The 15161-nt window shown below is 41.9% G+C and overlaps 1 protein-coding gene across 1 annotated transcript in view; it reads left to right on the top strand.

The window, feature by feature from the left end:
* Positions 1–15161, top strand: part of CRYBG3 (crystallin beta-gamma domain containing 3) — a 175928-nt gene that overhangs the window by 132549 nt on the left and 28218 nt on the right. Inside the window, exons 13-15 of the mRNA XM_044284494.1 lie at positions 9180–9319; positions 10860–10986; positions 12185–12217. Coding sequence (XP_044140429.1) covers positions 9180–9319; positions 10860–10986; positions 12185–12217 — 300 coding nt within the window. The remainder of the gene's footprint in view (positions 1–9179; positions 9320–10859; positions 10987–12184; positions 12218–15161) is intronic.

Genomic DNA, 15161 nt, shown 5'->3' with positions numbered 1-15161 from the left:
TTGTTCGCCCGCGAACATATGCGGGCTGCCATCTTTTTTCACAACTCCGGTGAGGCACAGGTAAGCCCTTACCTGTGCCTGTCCGCGAGCCGGTCTGAAAACAAGTGCGGTCAGCGGGAGCAGGCAGTTCTGAGAACAGCCACCGGGGGCCTTCATCGGGCTGTTCTCGGAACTGCCTGCTCCCGCTGACCGCATTTGTTTTCAGACCGGCTCGCGGCACAGGTAAGGGCTTACCTGTGCCTCGCCAGACTTGTGAAAAAAGATGGCAGCCTGCATATGTTCGCGGGCGAACAATGCGAACTGGCCATCATTGCTCACCATCACCACCTCCTCAGGCAGAGAGTTCTATAGTCTCACTGCTCTTACCGTAAAGAATCCTCTTCTATGTTTGTGTACAAACGTTCTTTCCTCCAGATGCAGAGGATGTCCCCTCGTCACAGTCACAGTCCTGGGGATAAATAGATGATGGGAGAGATCTCTGTACTGACCCCTGATATATTTATACATAGTTATTAGATCTCCCCTCAGTCTTTTTTCTAAAGTGAATAACCCTAATTTTGATAATCTTTCAGGGTACTGGAGTCCACCCATTACAGTTATTACTTTAGTTGCCCTCCTCTGTACCCTCTCCAGCTCTGCTATGTCTGCCTTGTTCACAGGAGCCCAGAACTGTACACAGTACTCCATGTGTGGTCTGACTAGTGATTTGTAAAGTGGCAGGACTATGTTCTCATCACGGGCATCTATGTCACTTTTGATGCAACCAATTATCTTATTGGCCTTGGCATCAGCTGCCTGACACTGGTTTCTATATACTCCTTTACACTCGCGTTTGGTGCGGATCCGTTCAGATAATACAACCATCTGCATACGTTCAGAACGGATCCGTTTGTATTATCTTTAACATAGCCAAGATGGATCCGTCTTGAACACCATTGAAAGTCAATGGAGGATGGATCCGTTTTCTATAGCGCCAGATTGTGTCATAGAAAACAAATCCGTCCCCATTGACTTACATTGTGTGCCAGGACCGTTTGGCTCAGTTTTGTCAGACGGACACCAAAGCGCTGCTTGCAGCATTTTGGTGTCCACCTCCAAAGCGGCATGGAGACGGAACGGAGGCAAAATGAGGGATTCTGAGCGGATCCTTTTCTATTCAGAATGCATTAGGGCAAAACTGATCTGTTTTGGACCGCTTGTGAGAGCCCTGAACGGCTCACACAAACGGAAAGCCAAAACACCAGTGTGGAAGTAGCCTTAGTTTGCTGTTCACTAAAATTCCTAGGTCCCTTTCCATGTCAGTGTTACCCAGTGTTTTACCATGTAGTATGTACTGGTGACTTGCATTATTCCTTCCCATGTGCATAACCTTACATTTGTCAGTGTTAAACCTCATCTGCCACTTAGTGTCATCTGCAAAAATTGATATTTTACTGTGCAAGTCTTCTACAAGATCATTAATAAATATATTGAAGAGAATAGGGGCCAATACTGACCCCTGAGGTATCCCACTAGTGACAGTGACCCTATCTGAGTGTGTACCGTTAATAACCACCCTCTGTTATCTATCACTGAGCCAGTTACTTACCCACATACAGACATTTTGCCCCAGTCCAAGCATTCACATTTTATATACTAACTTTTTATGTGGTACAGTGTCAAGTCCAGACATCCATTGATTCGCTGCGGTCAAGTCTAGAAATGACCTCCTCATAGAAACTGATTCAATTAGTTTGACATGCCCAATCCCTAATGAAGCCATGCTGATATGGCGTTATTTGCTTATTTTCATTGAGGTACTTCAAGACAGCATCTCTTAGAAAACCTTCAAACAGTTTACCCACGACAGATGTTAAACTTACCGGCCTATAGTTTTGACACCTTTTTCTGGGAAGTCTTTATCACCTACTGACTCCAATTAGGATAATGGAATCAACACCTTTGACCCAATGCTGGGTATAATTACCAGATGTGGATTCAGTTACATATTTATTCCCAGAATTTTTGTACAGTCACTCAGAATTGAGAAAGCTCACTGGAAGAACGAGTGAAACGTTTTCAAGAAATCTACAGTACGTCCAGTTGCCTTGATTTATTCTTTACAGATATATACCATGACCTGGATAAATGAGAACCTTCACAGACTTATTCAATTGCAGTTCTTGTAGAGTTCAGATTCTTACAGATGTACCTTGTAAGATAGCTGTACTGTGCTCTCTAGATGTCAGAACAAAAGGTAGGCCTAATCTTGTTTTGCTACTCTCTGAGCTCAGTTAAGAGACAGGGGATAAAAGTTTCTACAGAAGTGAGTATGAGGTAGGACAGTAACCTCTCCCTAATTCGCATGTTGCACCCATGGGTTGTCTGCTGCGTGTTAATACAGACTAAAATATGGGATAATTTGGATAGATCCTCTCACACAGTTTTAAGCTGCGGCATGTGATGACCCGATGTGCAACCCACATCAGAGTGAGACAATGATGCAAGAAGAGCTGAGTTTAGTTAGGTATTTTTAGCGTATTGCAACCAGGGGCCCCACATTTATAGGAAAAAATCAGGTCTATTGGTCTGCCAACTGGTCATCTCCTCCATACGACAAATTTGATGCACTTTCTGCAACCATTATTGTTCCGAAGGCGGGTGGGGTTGTAGCCATAGCAGTGGAATTAAGCATTTAGCCGCTGCTAATAAATGTGTTATCAAAGAGCGATTGGATGATCGATAGTGTTGTGTGGGTTGGGCCATTAGCACCAGGCCTGCTGTGAGGGTTAAATTTGATGGGCTAAGTGCCCGCATATGCTTTTGGATTTCTGTCCAGAAGGAGCTAACCACCGGGCACGACCACCAGATGTGGCTCAAGGTCCCAACCTGCAATTGACATCTCCAACATGTTTTTGTGACTGATAATCACATTTTATAAAGCAAGTCAGGGGTTTTGCACCACCTGGATAAAAGCTTATAATGATTTTCTTGTATTTTAACACATGTCGAGAAGCCATGAGAATACAATAGTATGAACTTTGTGTCCTCTTCTGATAGCACTATGTCTAATTCTTTTTCCCACGACTTCAAAAAAGGGAGGGGATCTACTGACGAATTGAGCAGAAGATGGGAGTATAGAGAGGATCATTTTTGTTTCTTGCTTTTGTGGAGGAGAATTAATTGTTCAAACCAGGACAATGGTCTGCTGGCTGGATTGTGGGATATAAATAATGTGCATATGGCTTTGAAGTGTTCAAATTGCAGGAAATTGACCTCTGATGGTGTGATAAATGATTGTAGCTTAGTAATATCCGGTATTTTGTTAGCAGATAGGCAGGTAGCTACATTAATATCTTGTAGTTGTAACCAGAATGATCTCATAATTATTTTGTCTTTCTTTACTACATATGGGATTAGGTGTGTCGGCAAGAGTGGTGAAGTACCTTTGAAAGTTATGTTGTAGTGTTGAAGGGATTTCTATATTTTAACTGTGCCTTGTACCAATGTATTAGAAAGGGCCTGGATATCTTTCTGATCTGGTAGCCACAGGATTTTTGAATGGGCAGGTCCCAAGACCATTAAATCTGATCTGTGGCATGGGTCTGTGTTGAAAAAGGTCTAGTAGCCGCCTGGGCAGCGCAGTGTTTGGGTTGGAAATCAGTAATAGTAGATCATCTGCGAAAGCAGATATGAGATGTGTATCTGAATTCTGGATAAAGCCTTTTATGACATCATCCTGCCTGAGCTTTTGTAGTAATGCTTCCATAGTTAATATAAATAGGGTGGGAGATAAAGGACAGCCCCGCCTCGTGCCATTTGTTATGTTGAAAGACAGAGATAGGGTGCCGTTAACCTTAATTCGTGCAGATGGTGTAGAGTATATTGTGAAGATTGCTTCTATGAATTGGAATGGGAAGTTAAACTGTTGCAGTGTGTGGTGCATAAAGTCCCAGGCGACCCTATCGAACGCCTTTTCGGCGTCGGTGCCTACAAGTACAAGTGGTATTTTTTTCGATCAGACCAAAAATATGGAGTTTAGCAGACGTATAACCCTAAAACTGCCCTCTCTTCCCTTAACAAATCCCATCTGATCAGGTTTCACTATGGCAGGCAGAATGTCACTCAGGCGCCTAGCTAATAGCTTGGCCCAGATTTTGTTATCAATATTTAAAAATGAGATGGGTCTGTAGCTGGAACAGAAGCCGGGGTCCTTACCCTTTTTGGGAAGAATTGTGATATGCGCTTCCAGCGCTTGTCGTGGGAGGTGGCCCCCCCCCCCGAGCAGAGTTGGTTGCATAATAGGGTAAGGCGAGGCATGAGAATGCCTTGAAATGTTTTATAGTATTTTTATAGTATCTTTAATCCATCAGGACCTGGACTTTTTCCTAGAGGGAAGGAGAGCATCGTGTCTTTCACTTCCTGCATTGTGATTGGTTGAGTTAGTGTTTGTTTGTTTCTGAGACTTTAGATTCAGACCATCAAAGAAGGATGAAATATTTTCTTGTTTGTTGCAGAGGTTTGAGGGAGTATCTAGGCTGACTAAATTATATAGAGAGGAGTAGTAGTCCTTGAATGCTGCTGCTGTTTCGGAAGTACGGGTGACTCTGCTACCTGTCTGGGTGGTTATTGAAGATATAAAGGATTTTTTCCTGCGTTTCTTGATTAAAGCTGACATCAATTTGCCTCCTTTATCCCGTGTGCGTATACTTTTTGTTGGTAATAGACTACATTTTTGGCTAGTTTTGTGTTTAACAATAATTCTAATTAATACAGGTGCATGGTCTGAGAAAGTGGATGGTCCTATCTCAACTTCTTTGAGGGCTGGTAAGGTTCTGTCATGGGTAAAAAGGTAATCGATTGGCTGGTGTGTTTTATGTGTGCTGGAGAAGAACGTGTAATCTAGTTCGGTCTGGTTCAATGTTCTCTATGCATCCGAGAGACCCAATAATTGCAGACTATTATTTAGTCCATTGAGGCTGTTTTAAGAATGTGCAGTGTTATTGATGAAGAGCCTATTCTAGGATTTAGTGCCAGATTGAAATCACCTCCAAGTATGATGGGGCCCTCTGCAAACGCTTGCAGTTCTTCTAGTCTTCCCTTAATCCAGGAAATCTGTAAGGTATTTGAGGTATATGCAGTATGTTAAGGAAGGTGTACAAAGTGGAGCCAATATTGCCTTTCAAGAAAAGGGCCCTGCCATCCGAGTCTTGGTGTTTTGATGTAAGTACGAAGGGGATATGTCTGTGAAATGCGATAGATACCCCCCTGGAAGCTGAGGTGTCATTGGTGTGGTCAAACCAGGACGCAAAGTAGGTAGTGGGTAGTTTTGGAATTTGATGTGTTTTGAAATGTGTCTCCTGCAACATTAGCACAGATACTTTATCTCTTTTTAACAACATCATTAGGTCACTAAGTTTCATGGGAGCATTAAACCCTCTAACATTGTATGTGCAAATTATAAGGTCTGCCATTTATCAAAGTGGTGGAGTGAGAGATCCACTATGTCAATGGGAATCACCGGCAAGAATCAAACTAGTAAAGATGAAAAGATAAAAACAATAATAAGAGAACAGAGCAATACAACACCCTCTAGATAGATAAGTAATGGTACAAATATATGCATATTCATAGGTGAGAGTTACATGATATAATCTTTTTAATGCAGTGTGTAACCATAACACCCAGAAGGGTTTAGGAGAGATGGGGGAGGAAAGCATCCTGTGCCGTGACACTTCGTGTTTACCCCTTGGATAGCGATAACTCCTGATGTTGTTGGAGCCCATGTGTAAAAGGGTTTCCCTCTGGATCCTGCAAAGGATCTGTGCCCTCGCCCATCCCCCCCACCCCACTAGCCAAGAAAGCCGTCCCCTGTTATTTACTTAATTGTGTGAAAATGCAGCCCTGAATAGACATATGCTTCCAATTCGTCATTGCATGGTAGAGATAAGAGAAACAAGGGGAGAAAAGGGAGGCAGGAGAGGGAAGAGAGAAGGGGGGGGGGGAGCATCGGCAAACCGGCGCGAATTCGGTACCGTAAAAGAGCCGAGAGATGGTGAGCAGCCAGACAGGGTGACGCATCCACTCCCCAAGACAGCACCAGTGCAAACAGACACGTAAAATCTGTTAATGTCTACATATCCCAATGATGCCAAGGTCAGAGACAGGTCACCCCCGTGCCCAAACCATCCAACCCTCCACACATCACATTACCGCAGTCCCAGGACATGAATCTGGTAGAAGAGAGTCAAGGCAGAAGAGTACATAGGTCCTGTAGATTTCAGGCTGGTGCCTTTCTTGGGTTCTTAAGAGTTGACCCCTTCTTCTTAGGAGAGCGTGCATGTGACACCTCCATCCAGGACTCCATGTGAGGCAGATCCGGCAGGGTGACCTCCGCCGGGATCGGCATCCAAGATGGTATGCTCATGGGGGAATCCCCAGTCGGCTCCATGCATCTGAGAGATCTTGTGGATGGTGATCCGGTGGCCATCTTTGTGTATCCCCAGGCCGAATGGGTACAGCCATGTGTATGGTATCTTTAGATCTCATAGCTTCTGAAGAAAGGGACGGAGTGTGCGCCTCTTCGGTAGTGTGGTAGGTGAGACATCCTGGTAAAGGTGGATCTAATGTTCTTCATGTTGCAGTGCAGGTTTGTCTCTGCTTGCTTTTAAAATGGCGACAGTGTCCACAAAGCTAAGGAGTCCGCAGATGATGTCTCTGGCTTGTTCTCCCTCTTTGGGTGAGGGGCGCAGAGCTCTGTGTATACGCTCTATGACAATTTTGGCGGCTCTTTCTGGGCGAGACAAATATCTGCTGCGCCACAGCCTTTGATACGGATGTTCTTGCGGCGGCTTCTATTCTCCATGTCTTCTATCAGTGTGAAGGCTCTATTAAGCTGAGTTTCCTGGGCTTTGATCATGTGCCCTGCCATGTCGCAAAAGTTATGAGAGTCAGAGACCACTTTTTCCACTTCGTCTACTCTGTGGCCTATTGACTGGATCTCTTTTTTAATCTCTGAAAGCTCTTGTAACATCGGATTCAGAGCATGGAGTATAGTTTTCTTTAAGAATGCCTTAGTGATAGGCTCTTGATCACTTGCCTGTGGAGCTAGACTGTCCGCATCAGTGCAGGAGTCTCCCTCTGCGTCCGAGGCGGGAAGCTGCGTCATATTGGAGGCGCGCTTTTGGATTTGGAGCTGTCGCTTTGTGCAGAAATTTGTCCATAGTATTGCTGCAGGGTCTCTTGACTTGTCTTTACCAATTTTGACCATTTTACCAATTTTGACCATTTTGGGTAAGCTGTAGTTGCTTCTGAAAGGGGTAAGACAGTGTCTGTGTGGAGCTACTAAATCACGCAGCCCCCCAATTGTCATTCATGTCTTTTGAATGACAATTGGAAGGTTATTACCGTACTTTATGGTTATTATTTCCCAGGTCCCCCAACCTACACATCTACATAATAAATGCAATTTGCTAAAGTGACACAACCCTTTTAAGGTTTTATGCAACCTGCTACTGAATGGCTGACCAGCAAGCCAAGGACAGGGCATTTTAACAGTATTTGAAGGGATTATATGTCATTCTATCATTTTTATTATAATTTTTCATTGGGCTCAAGTTGAAGTTCTTTCTTATAACAAAAAACTATAAAGTTTGGAGTGAATGTAGATACATAATTAGCCTTCGTTTTTTTGCGGAGCCATAATAAAACTCCCTTCAGTGTACCTCCAATTCAGTACAGCAGCACATAGAGATTTTTTTCTGTCTGATTCCACATAACTTCGACAGAAAAAATATCATATTTCATATTCCATTGCAGGCCATATGTACAAAGGTATTCTCCCAGGAAACAGCGATTCTAGAGGATAATAGCTCCTCACATATTGCTGCGGTCTATAACACTTTATTTTTAAGTTCAATATTTCTAAACTTTGAAACAAAAATGTCATTTATTACTCTGATGTTGCTCATTGAGTTATATTTTAACCTCCGTTGGTAGAGTTAAGATAAGAGGCACCCGCTGGCATGATTAATATCTGCATGTGCATTCCACATGGTTTAATCAGTGCTTAGTGATGCCAGTTAGGAACTACACATGACTGGTAGCGTGGTTTATTTTCCAACTCCACCTGGTTTACAAACAGCCAAACCACAGCTAAGTACACGAAGCCAGGATGCTGTACACATGCCCATGTCTTACAGGCAGGGAAAGGTTGACACAAGACTGGTAAAATGTACTACATGGCCTGCAGCATTATAGTTAACTACTTATGTGTATTGTCAGGCATTGCTTTTAGGTCCTGCGGTATTATACAAAGCTCTGAGTGTTACCTTCAAGCCCAGAAAGGTGTCCTCTTCTCTTGCTCCAGTGACATTGCAGAAGGTTCAATACTGATAATACTGTACTTCTTCCACATGATTGTCTACTCTAAAAATGGCCACCAAACCACATGCAGGAACAAAGCTTTAAATTACCAGGCGTGACTTTGACTATACTGTATAATAAATACCAACAGGATACAATTGGGTAGTGTCGAGCCGGTTCCATGCAGTGGAACTAGCCTCTACTCAGATTTGATACCAGGTAGTTTGTTTTCCACTCTGGACATAGTACCCCTTCAATGTAGATAGTAACAGTGTTGTGAAGACTGTCTCGGACCAATCACTAGTCAGCAGTCTTTTCATGGTACTGGCTTGGCTCACTTGGGACATTCTCAGATCAGGTACCAGAAAAGTGCCAGGTACTATTTTCAATTTTGGCCTAGTGTAAAAAAAAAAAAAAAGGTAGAATTGGGTTAAAGTTGAATCGGTTCTATTCATTGGAAAAGGAGAGTATGTAACTGGTGAACACTGACCCCTGTAGTCTGAAGCATATAGGTCTCCTTCCAAAGCCAGTATGGGGACACATTTCAGGATACAGGGTCTATGCTTGTTTGTCCCCTTTACTATGCCACGTAGGAAAAAAGGTTGGGTTGCTTATGGGCAGGTTCCCCTATAATGTTGCAGAACCTGTTTAGAGTTTAAGTCAAGAAAAGTGCCATATGGTCTCCCTCTATGGTACACATACCATTGTCTACGTCTATAGCCCCATGCCACGATGTGTCTTTAGAAATAGATTTCTGTCTCCTTTTCCATCAAGGTACATTCTACTTAATGTATATTGACATACGAACAAATTCTTCAAATTCTTCTGTACCGTAGGACTTTTTAGAGTCATCTGTCACCTTGTATGAAACGGATGAAGATGGGAAGCAAATAAATCTTTTCAATCAAGCGGTTCCTGATCTCGAGATGGCAGGATATAACACAAGAACGCAGTGTATACACGTGACAAAGGGAATGTGAGTAGATTTTCTGCTACCAGTGTATATTTACTGTAGATAGATGGAGAGATATATAGATTTTGTAAAGAAGACATACATATTACATACATATATATTAACCTCAGATTATAGCATTTTAATATACAATGGTCCAATGAAACCATATTTTGACTAAAGGTTCCAGCCTACCAGCATGGACATTGTACTGGTAAAATGCCTGTATTACTGGAGTACATGCACTGAGTAGTATTGTTCTCTATAGTATAGTGTGGTACTACATGTCCTGCTATTTACGTGAGCTGCAGACACCAGTTGAGGACGGCTCTATGATATTTTTTTGGTACTCAGTGTACTGTCCAGGACCCTGAAGTCTTCTGTCCTCTACATAAGCAGTGATTTCCATCTTCTGACTTGGATATGTAGGGATTTGCTGTTTCAGACTTTGAGGGTGACATTTTGGGGCTTCAAACCAATGATTCATTTTCCAAAGAGTCATTGTCTTCAGGTCTTATCACAACAGCCTTTGTATCTGTTAGATATTGTCTGACATCTATCAGTGAAGTTAGAAGAAGATGACTTCAGCACAGTCCAGTACAAATGGACTTTCACTATTGGTACTTGTGGTCAAGCAGGACATGGTTCACTGGTCACTGAGTAATATCTACATAGCTTATTGGAGAGTAATGGAAATGCATCAGTTGTACAGTTCTCTACTGCCGCCATAGCAGGTTAGTGATGTGAGTTAGGAGATGGTATCTAGACCTTATAAAATGCTCTAAATCAATCATAACTATTTTCCTGCATTTTTAAAGAAATATACTAGATAACTCACATTTCTTGGTTTTAGAAAGCCTATAGTGTTGTAGATTGTAATTCCCAGTTGATGGAGGTGTCGATGAGTTTTATAGGGTATTCCCTATTAATGATGCTTGGCTAATCAGCGCTAGTAAAATTAACGGGACTTAATTGGAAAAGGAGATGCACATACTGTGAGGCTGCAACAATTAAACACAAGTTCTTAGTAAACCAATATGTTATCTGTGTGCTGTGGTTTCGGAAGAAGCCATGTTTGGACTCAGTGTGGCTGTTTTCTACAATTTAGGTTTTTCCACCAAATTTATAAAATTATTAAAGGCTTCTTTACCATAAATTATGAAATGGTAACTATTGTATAAATCCTCATGTACACTGTAAACCCTGGAATCCGTGCATCACTATAAGATTCCTCCACAAGTTGCTGCATTGTACCCTAGAAGCTATGCTCTATCCATGATACAGCATGTGATGGGATATATCAAGTCATGCCATACAGAATCTGTGGAAGAAAAAGCTTGTTCATGCTCTACCATTCCAAAATATGCATGCATAGGACTCCACAGACCTTGTGTACTTGAGGCAATCTATAACCCCAACATGTTCTGCATGCTATACAGAGATCTCTCAATCGGCCTCTGTCACACTTTAGAGCCAACTACCAGTCGGCATCTGATTTGTACTGGGGATTCTCTGATACTATTTATGTTGCTATTCTTATATATTATGCTGTCTTACTTCATAGGTGGGTTGCATACCAGGAGAAGCATTTTTGTGGAGAACAATATGTACTGGAAAAAGGCAGATACAAGTCATATATGCACTGGGGAGGCAGCAACAACACAATCTTGTCTATTAGACCGATTCTTCTGGTGAGTTGCCTTATGAGGAGTTTATGCCGAAAAACAACCAGAATTGGATAAAAGTTATCCAAAACACAGAGAGACATCCATTGGTGGTCTGAAGTGTGCTACAGTACATACACAATTTAAGGGGGGATCAAAGCCCTAGCATTAGTAGAACGCCGTTTAAGGGTTCGAAAGTCAAGGTGACATAAGATATCAAATTTATTTAGATAACCTCTAGTGAGATATAGCAACTTAGCAATCATCTATATCAACCATAGTTACAAGAAGTAGTAGACTTCCAATTTTCCAAGCATACAACAACTGTAGTCTGTGTTTCTTAGTGTTTCTCAGTTGAGTCCCCCCTATTCAATTATATTGCCTCAAAGTAACTGCAAGACGGTGATCATATTCTGTGTTACACACAGTATAAAGACAAAATGAGCAACCTGTGGCCTGCTGTGCCATTCTCTAACCATCTGGTCACAGACATGCCTCTATGGAGGTTACCACATGTAGAGTCCATGTCAGAGAGAATAGATATGAGACACAGCTCAAGAGCAGGGATGGGCAATTACTAATGGTGCATTGCATATCCATATAGCCAACAAGATGACTTCCGTGTGGCACTTCAGAAAGGAGTAGATTAGCTGGAGAGGAGGCCATTTATGTGTGCGGCTATCTTCTTTGAAGTTTGTGGGAGTAGTAAAACACTTGCGTAAACCACAGTTTCTGGAGTTCCAATGGAGATGAGGTCCCCCTTTGTTTGATAGGTGGGAGTAGTGACGCAGAAAATATTTGTGTCATGCACTTTTTATATGTCTCAGTTGGTAATACCCCTTTCAGTTTTATTGCGGCCGTTGGGATCTTACAATGTGGACCTTGGACTGAAAAGGGTTCTGCATCCCTGCTCTAGAGACTTATGGTGTATACACCCTGACGTAGACTTACCAAAGGTTGAGAACCTAGGGTCTAAATTCTAATGAGTCTAAAGGAAAAAAAAGAACTCTGTTTGCCATAGGTTATAACCGTCCAGGTAGGGGAACTTAGAGAACACTATGCCCTGGGGTCAGAATATAATTATACTTCATGTTAGACTTCTATTAATGCAGATTTTTGTAATCACATGCTGCATGGCTACTAAATTTAGAGTAGCGCTGACTTGTTAAAAAAAATTATATATATATATATATACCTGCTGAAATAAGGTTCATTTCACTTTCAGGAACCACTTGGACGGAACGACGTGAAACACTTGGTAAGTTCATATTTTCATATTAATGGAAACACTAAGCGATAAATGATGAAGAACACTTTGTTCTGTGCCTACATCAGCGTTGATCCCACATATTACCGATTGGCAGTCATTCTTGGACCGTTCTTCCAATCCAGTGCTTGATATATAGAATAATCCATGAGACATTATGGTAAATGAACAGCAGGATTTTGTAATATGAGTTATTCAAGGAGGGCATGAAGTAAGAAAGCTTGATGAACTTTTCAGACCTCTGCATCATTATTCTTTTAAAGGTCGGTGTTTCTGGCCATGCTCTACATACAGTGCTTTGTAAATTACATAGAACTGTTCCCATTCTGGTAGAAATAATGCAGGATGAAGTGAATTGTATTATTACTGGAATATAAAAGGGTTGCTCACCAAGGGCATCTACCTTTAATGATCCATATTAACTCAACAGTGAGCTGGTCACTAGGGATAAAAAATATTGTAACCCCTGGAGATCATCTGTTTTTGCTGGGAGGGAAGGGAGTACTTCCACCATTTTACTTCAGTAGTACAAAACAAACAAGGACAACCAGGTATTAGCAAATTCTGCATAGCGAGAGAAGCTATTTTCAGCAAATCTCCTCTCTACGATGTCCAAGTGCCCTAATAGAGATGTCTTTCATTAGGGTTTTTAAGGATATACTGTATTTAAAGGGGTTCTTCAGGATTGATTAAAAATTGCTGTCATAGAAAGTGAGAAGTACTGGTTGCCTCCACTTGCAGAGGTGCCGGGGGAGGGGGGACATACTATGGTCTGGCACTTGCATATATTACACATAGGTGAGCTTTCCTGTCAGGCTGCTCAGCCATGATAGCATATTGTAGGCAGGATTACATCATTACAATCTATTGAGAATTATCTTTGTAGATGTGCGTGAGCAATATTGTATGGATTACTAATAATTTATATTCCATGTTTGTCCAGACAATTCCATATTGGGGTTCTCACAGAATGTTTTGCCCATTGGCCTGCTCCCTAACAAATGTGGATAAGGTAGTGTCCAGAGGACAGGTCATCAGTTAGAAGAGTCCGAACATGTTGGGATTTGATGCCCTTTATTAGTAAATTTTCTATATGGATGTTGATATAGAACTAAGTAGCCTTCCATAATATATGCTTATCATTTTCCCAGTTACTGAACATGGCATAACTGGTTGGTAAGTGAGTGTTCATACACAGGAACTATGGATCAGATGTTGGAGTCTGTAAAGTTTTTTGAAAAATTCTCTGTATATCAAGTATTTTTTTGTAGACCTTAGTTTTTGGATATAAGAACCTATTTATGATGAATGTTGTACCAGGAAGTTAATTCAGGATTTTTACTTTTGAAGCTCAGACCATAGCAAATATCCAACTACATGGACTGTAAATAAAAAGATCAAAAATAGTCTGAAAACCAGCATTTTGTCTGGGTGTGATAGCACAACGGATGTACATAAAATAGAATCTTTCAGATCACCAGAAATTATTTGGCAGGAAAAGAAAAATGGAAAAGATTTATGAAAACAGGTGACAAAGAAAGCACTTGGCCTCGGCAGTCAGTCACATTTCCGCTTTTATTTTCCAAAAATAATTCTTAAAAATTAGAGCTTGAATATGATTAGTTACTATGCGTGCTTATTAATTGTGGTGCCCTGCCCCAATGTCTCTTGCCACCATCACATGCACCCTCTTCTACACTGTACCAAATGCAAACTAAGTATACTTACCTTTCTTTGCAAGTACTAGCTGACATATTCCCTGGAGCAGGGGCGTCGTTAGGTCAAAACATTCGGGGCTTGAGCCCCGGATGTTTTGTCCAGTGCCCCCCACCCCCCTTGTACTTGTTCCACTGATCCGCTACTTGCGGGCTGCGCGGGCATGAGTTCAGTCACTTTGGTGCGCAATCCCGTCCTGCGGCGTGTTATCCCACGAGACCCGCCGCGGGAGGTCACGGGTCTCGCAGGATCACACACTGCAGGACAGGATTGCGCACCGAAGTGACTTAACTTATGCCCGCGCAGCCCACAATTAGCGGATCAGCGGAACAAGTACAAGGGGGGTGGGGGGGATGATCTGTGGGGTTGCCCAGGGTCCACTCCCATCAATAATAAAGGGCCCAAGCAAAGATTTCTGCAGTGGTGAGGAAATGAAACATAACAGATATTGGAAAGTTACCGAATGTTGTATTATATAATGACTGCAGTACTGCACTTCATTTGCGTAAACCAGAACACCCCTTTAAGCATGCCTTTTAATGTGCAATTTCAACACAGTGGGCTTGTGCCCCGGATGTTTTCAGACCCTAGCAATGCCCCTGCCCTGGAGTTATCTAAGTGTCTCGTCTTTAATACCTGCCACCCTAGCCCCCCGCCGTGATAGCACAGACCCTGGTAACCCACTAGCCTAGGAAACTGCCTAAAGGCTATGGACACATTCTTAGCAATTTTTTGTTATTGTGGTTTACTCATCTTGGGCTAAAATCATTTTTTCAATAGTTTTTTTATTTAAAATGTTCAGCCGTTTCTGAGTTACAAGGGTTTAAAATCAGTCTGTTTGTAAGCTGTCACAGTCTGTTTTCCTACAATTCCTTCGTCTGACAGCTCATGTGTAGCTCTTATCCTGATGTCTTGACCTTATAAACACGTTTAAATATGTGTTTATGAGGTCAGGAGATCAGAGATAAGAGCTACACGAGTTGTCAGATGATAGGATTCAAAGAAAACACAAAGTGGCAGCTTGCAAACAGACTGATTTTTTAAATAATGATTTGCCCAAAAAGAGTAAAATGCAATCATTAAAAAAAATGCACACAAAGGTGTCCATAGCCTTTAATTATGTTCACATTCTTCTTTGAAAATGGAGTGAATTGAATAATGAACAATTGTCACAGACTGTCCCGGGACAAAAATGAATTAGCAGGTGGTCCCTATAGGT

Source organism: Bufo gargarizans, chromosome 3 (assembly GCF_014858855.1).
Source record: "Bufo gargarizans isolate SCDJY-AF-19 chromosome 3, ASM1485885v1, whole genome shotgun sequence".
NCBI lineage: Eukaryota > Metazoa > Chordata > Amphibia > Anura > Bufonidae > Bufo > Bufo gargarizans.
Note: the sequence above shows the minus strand (reverse complement) of the source record. Positions and strands in the feature narration are given on the sequence as shown.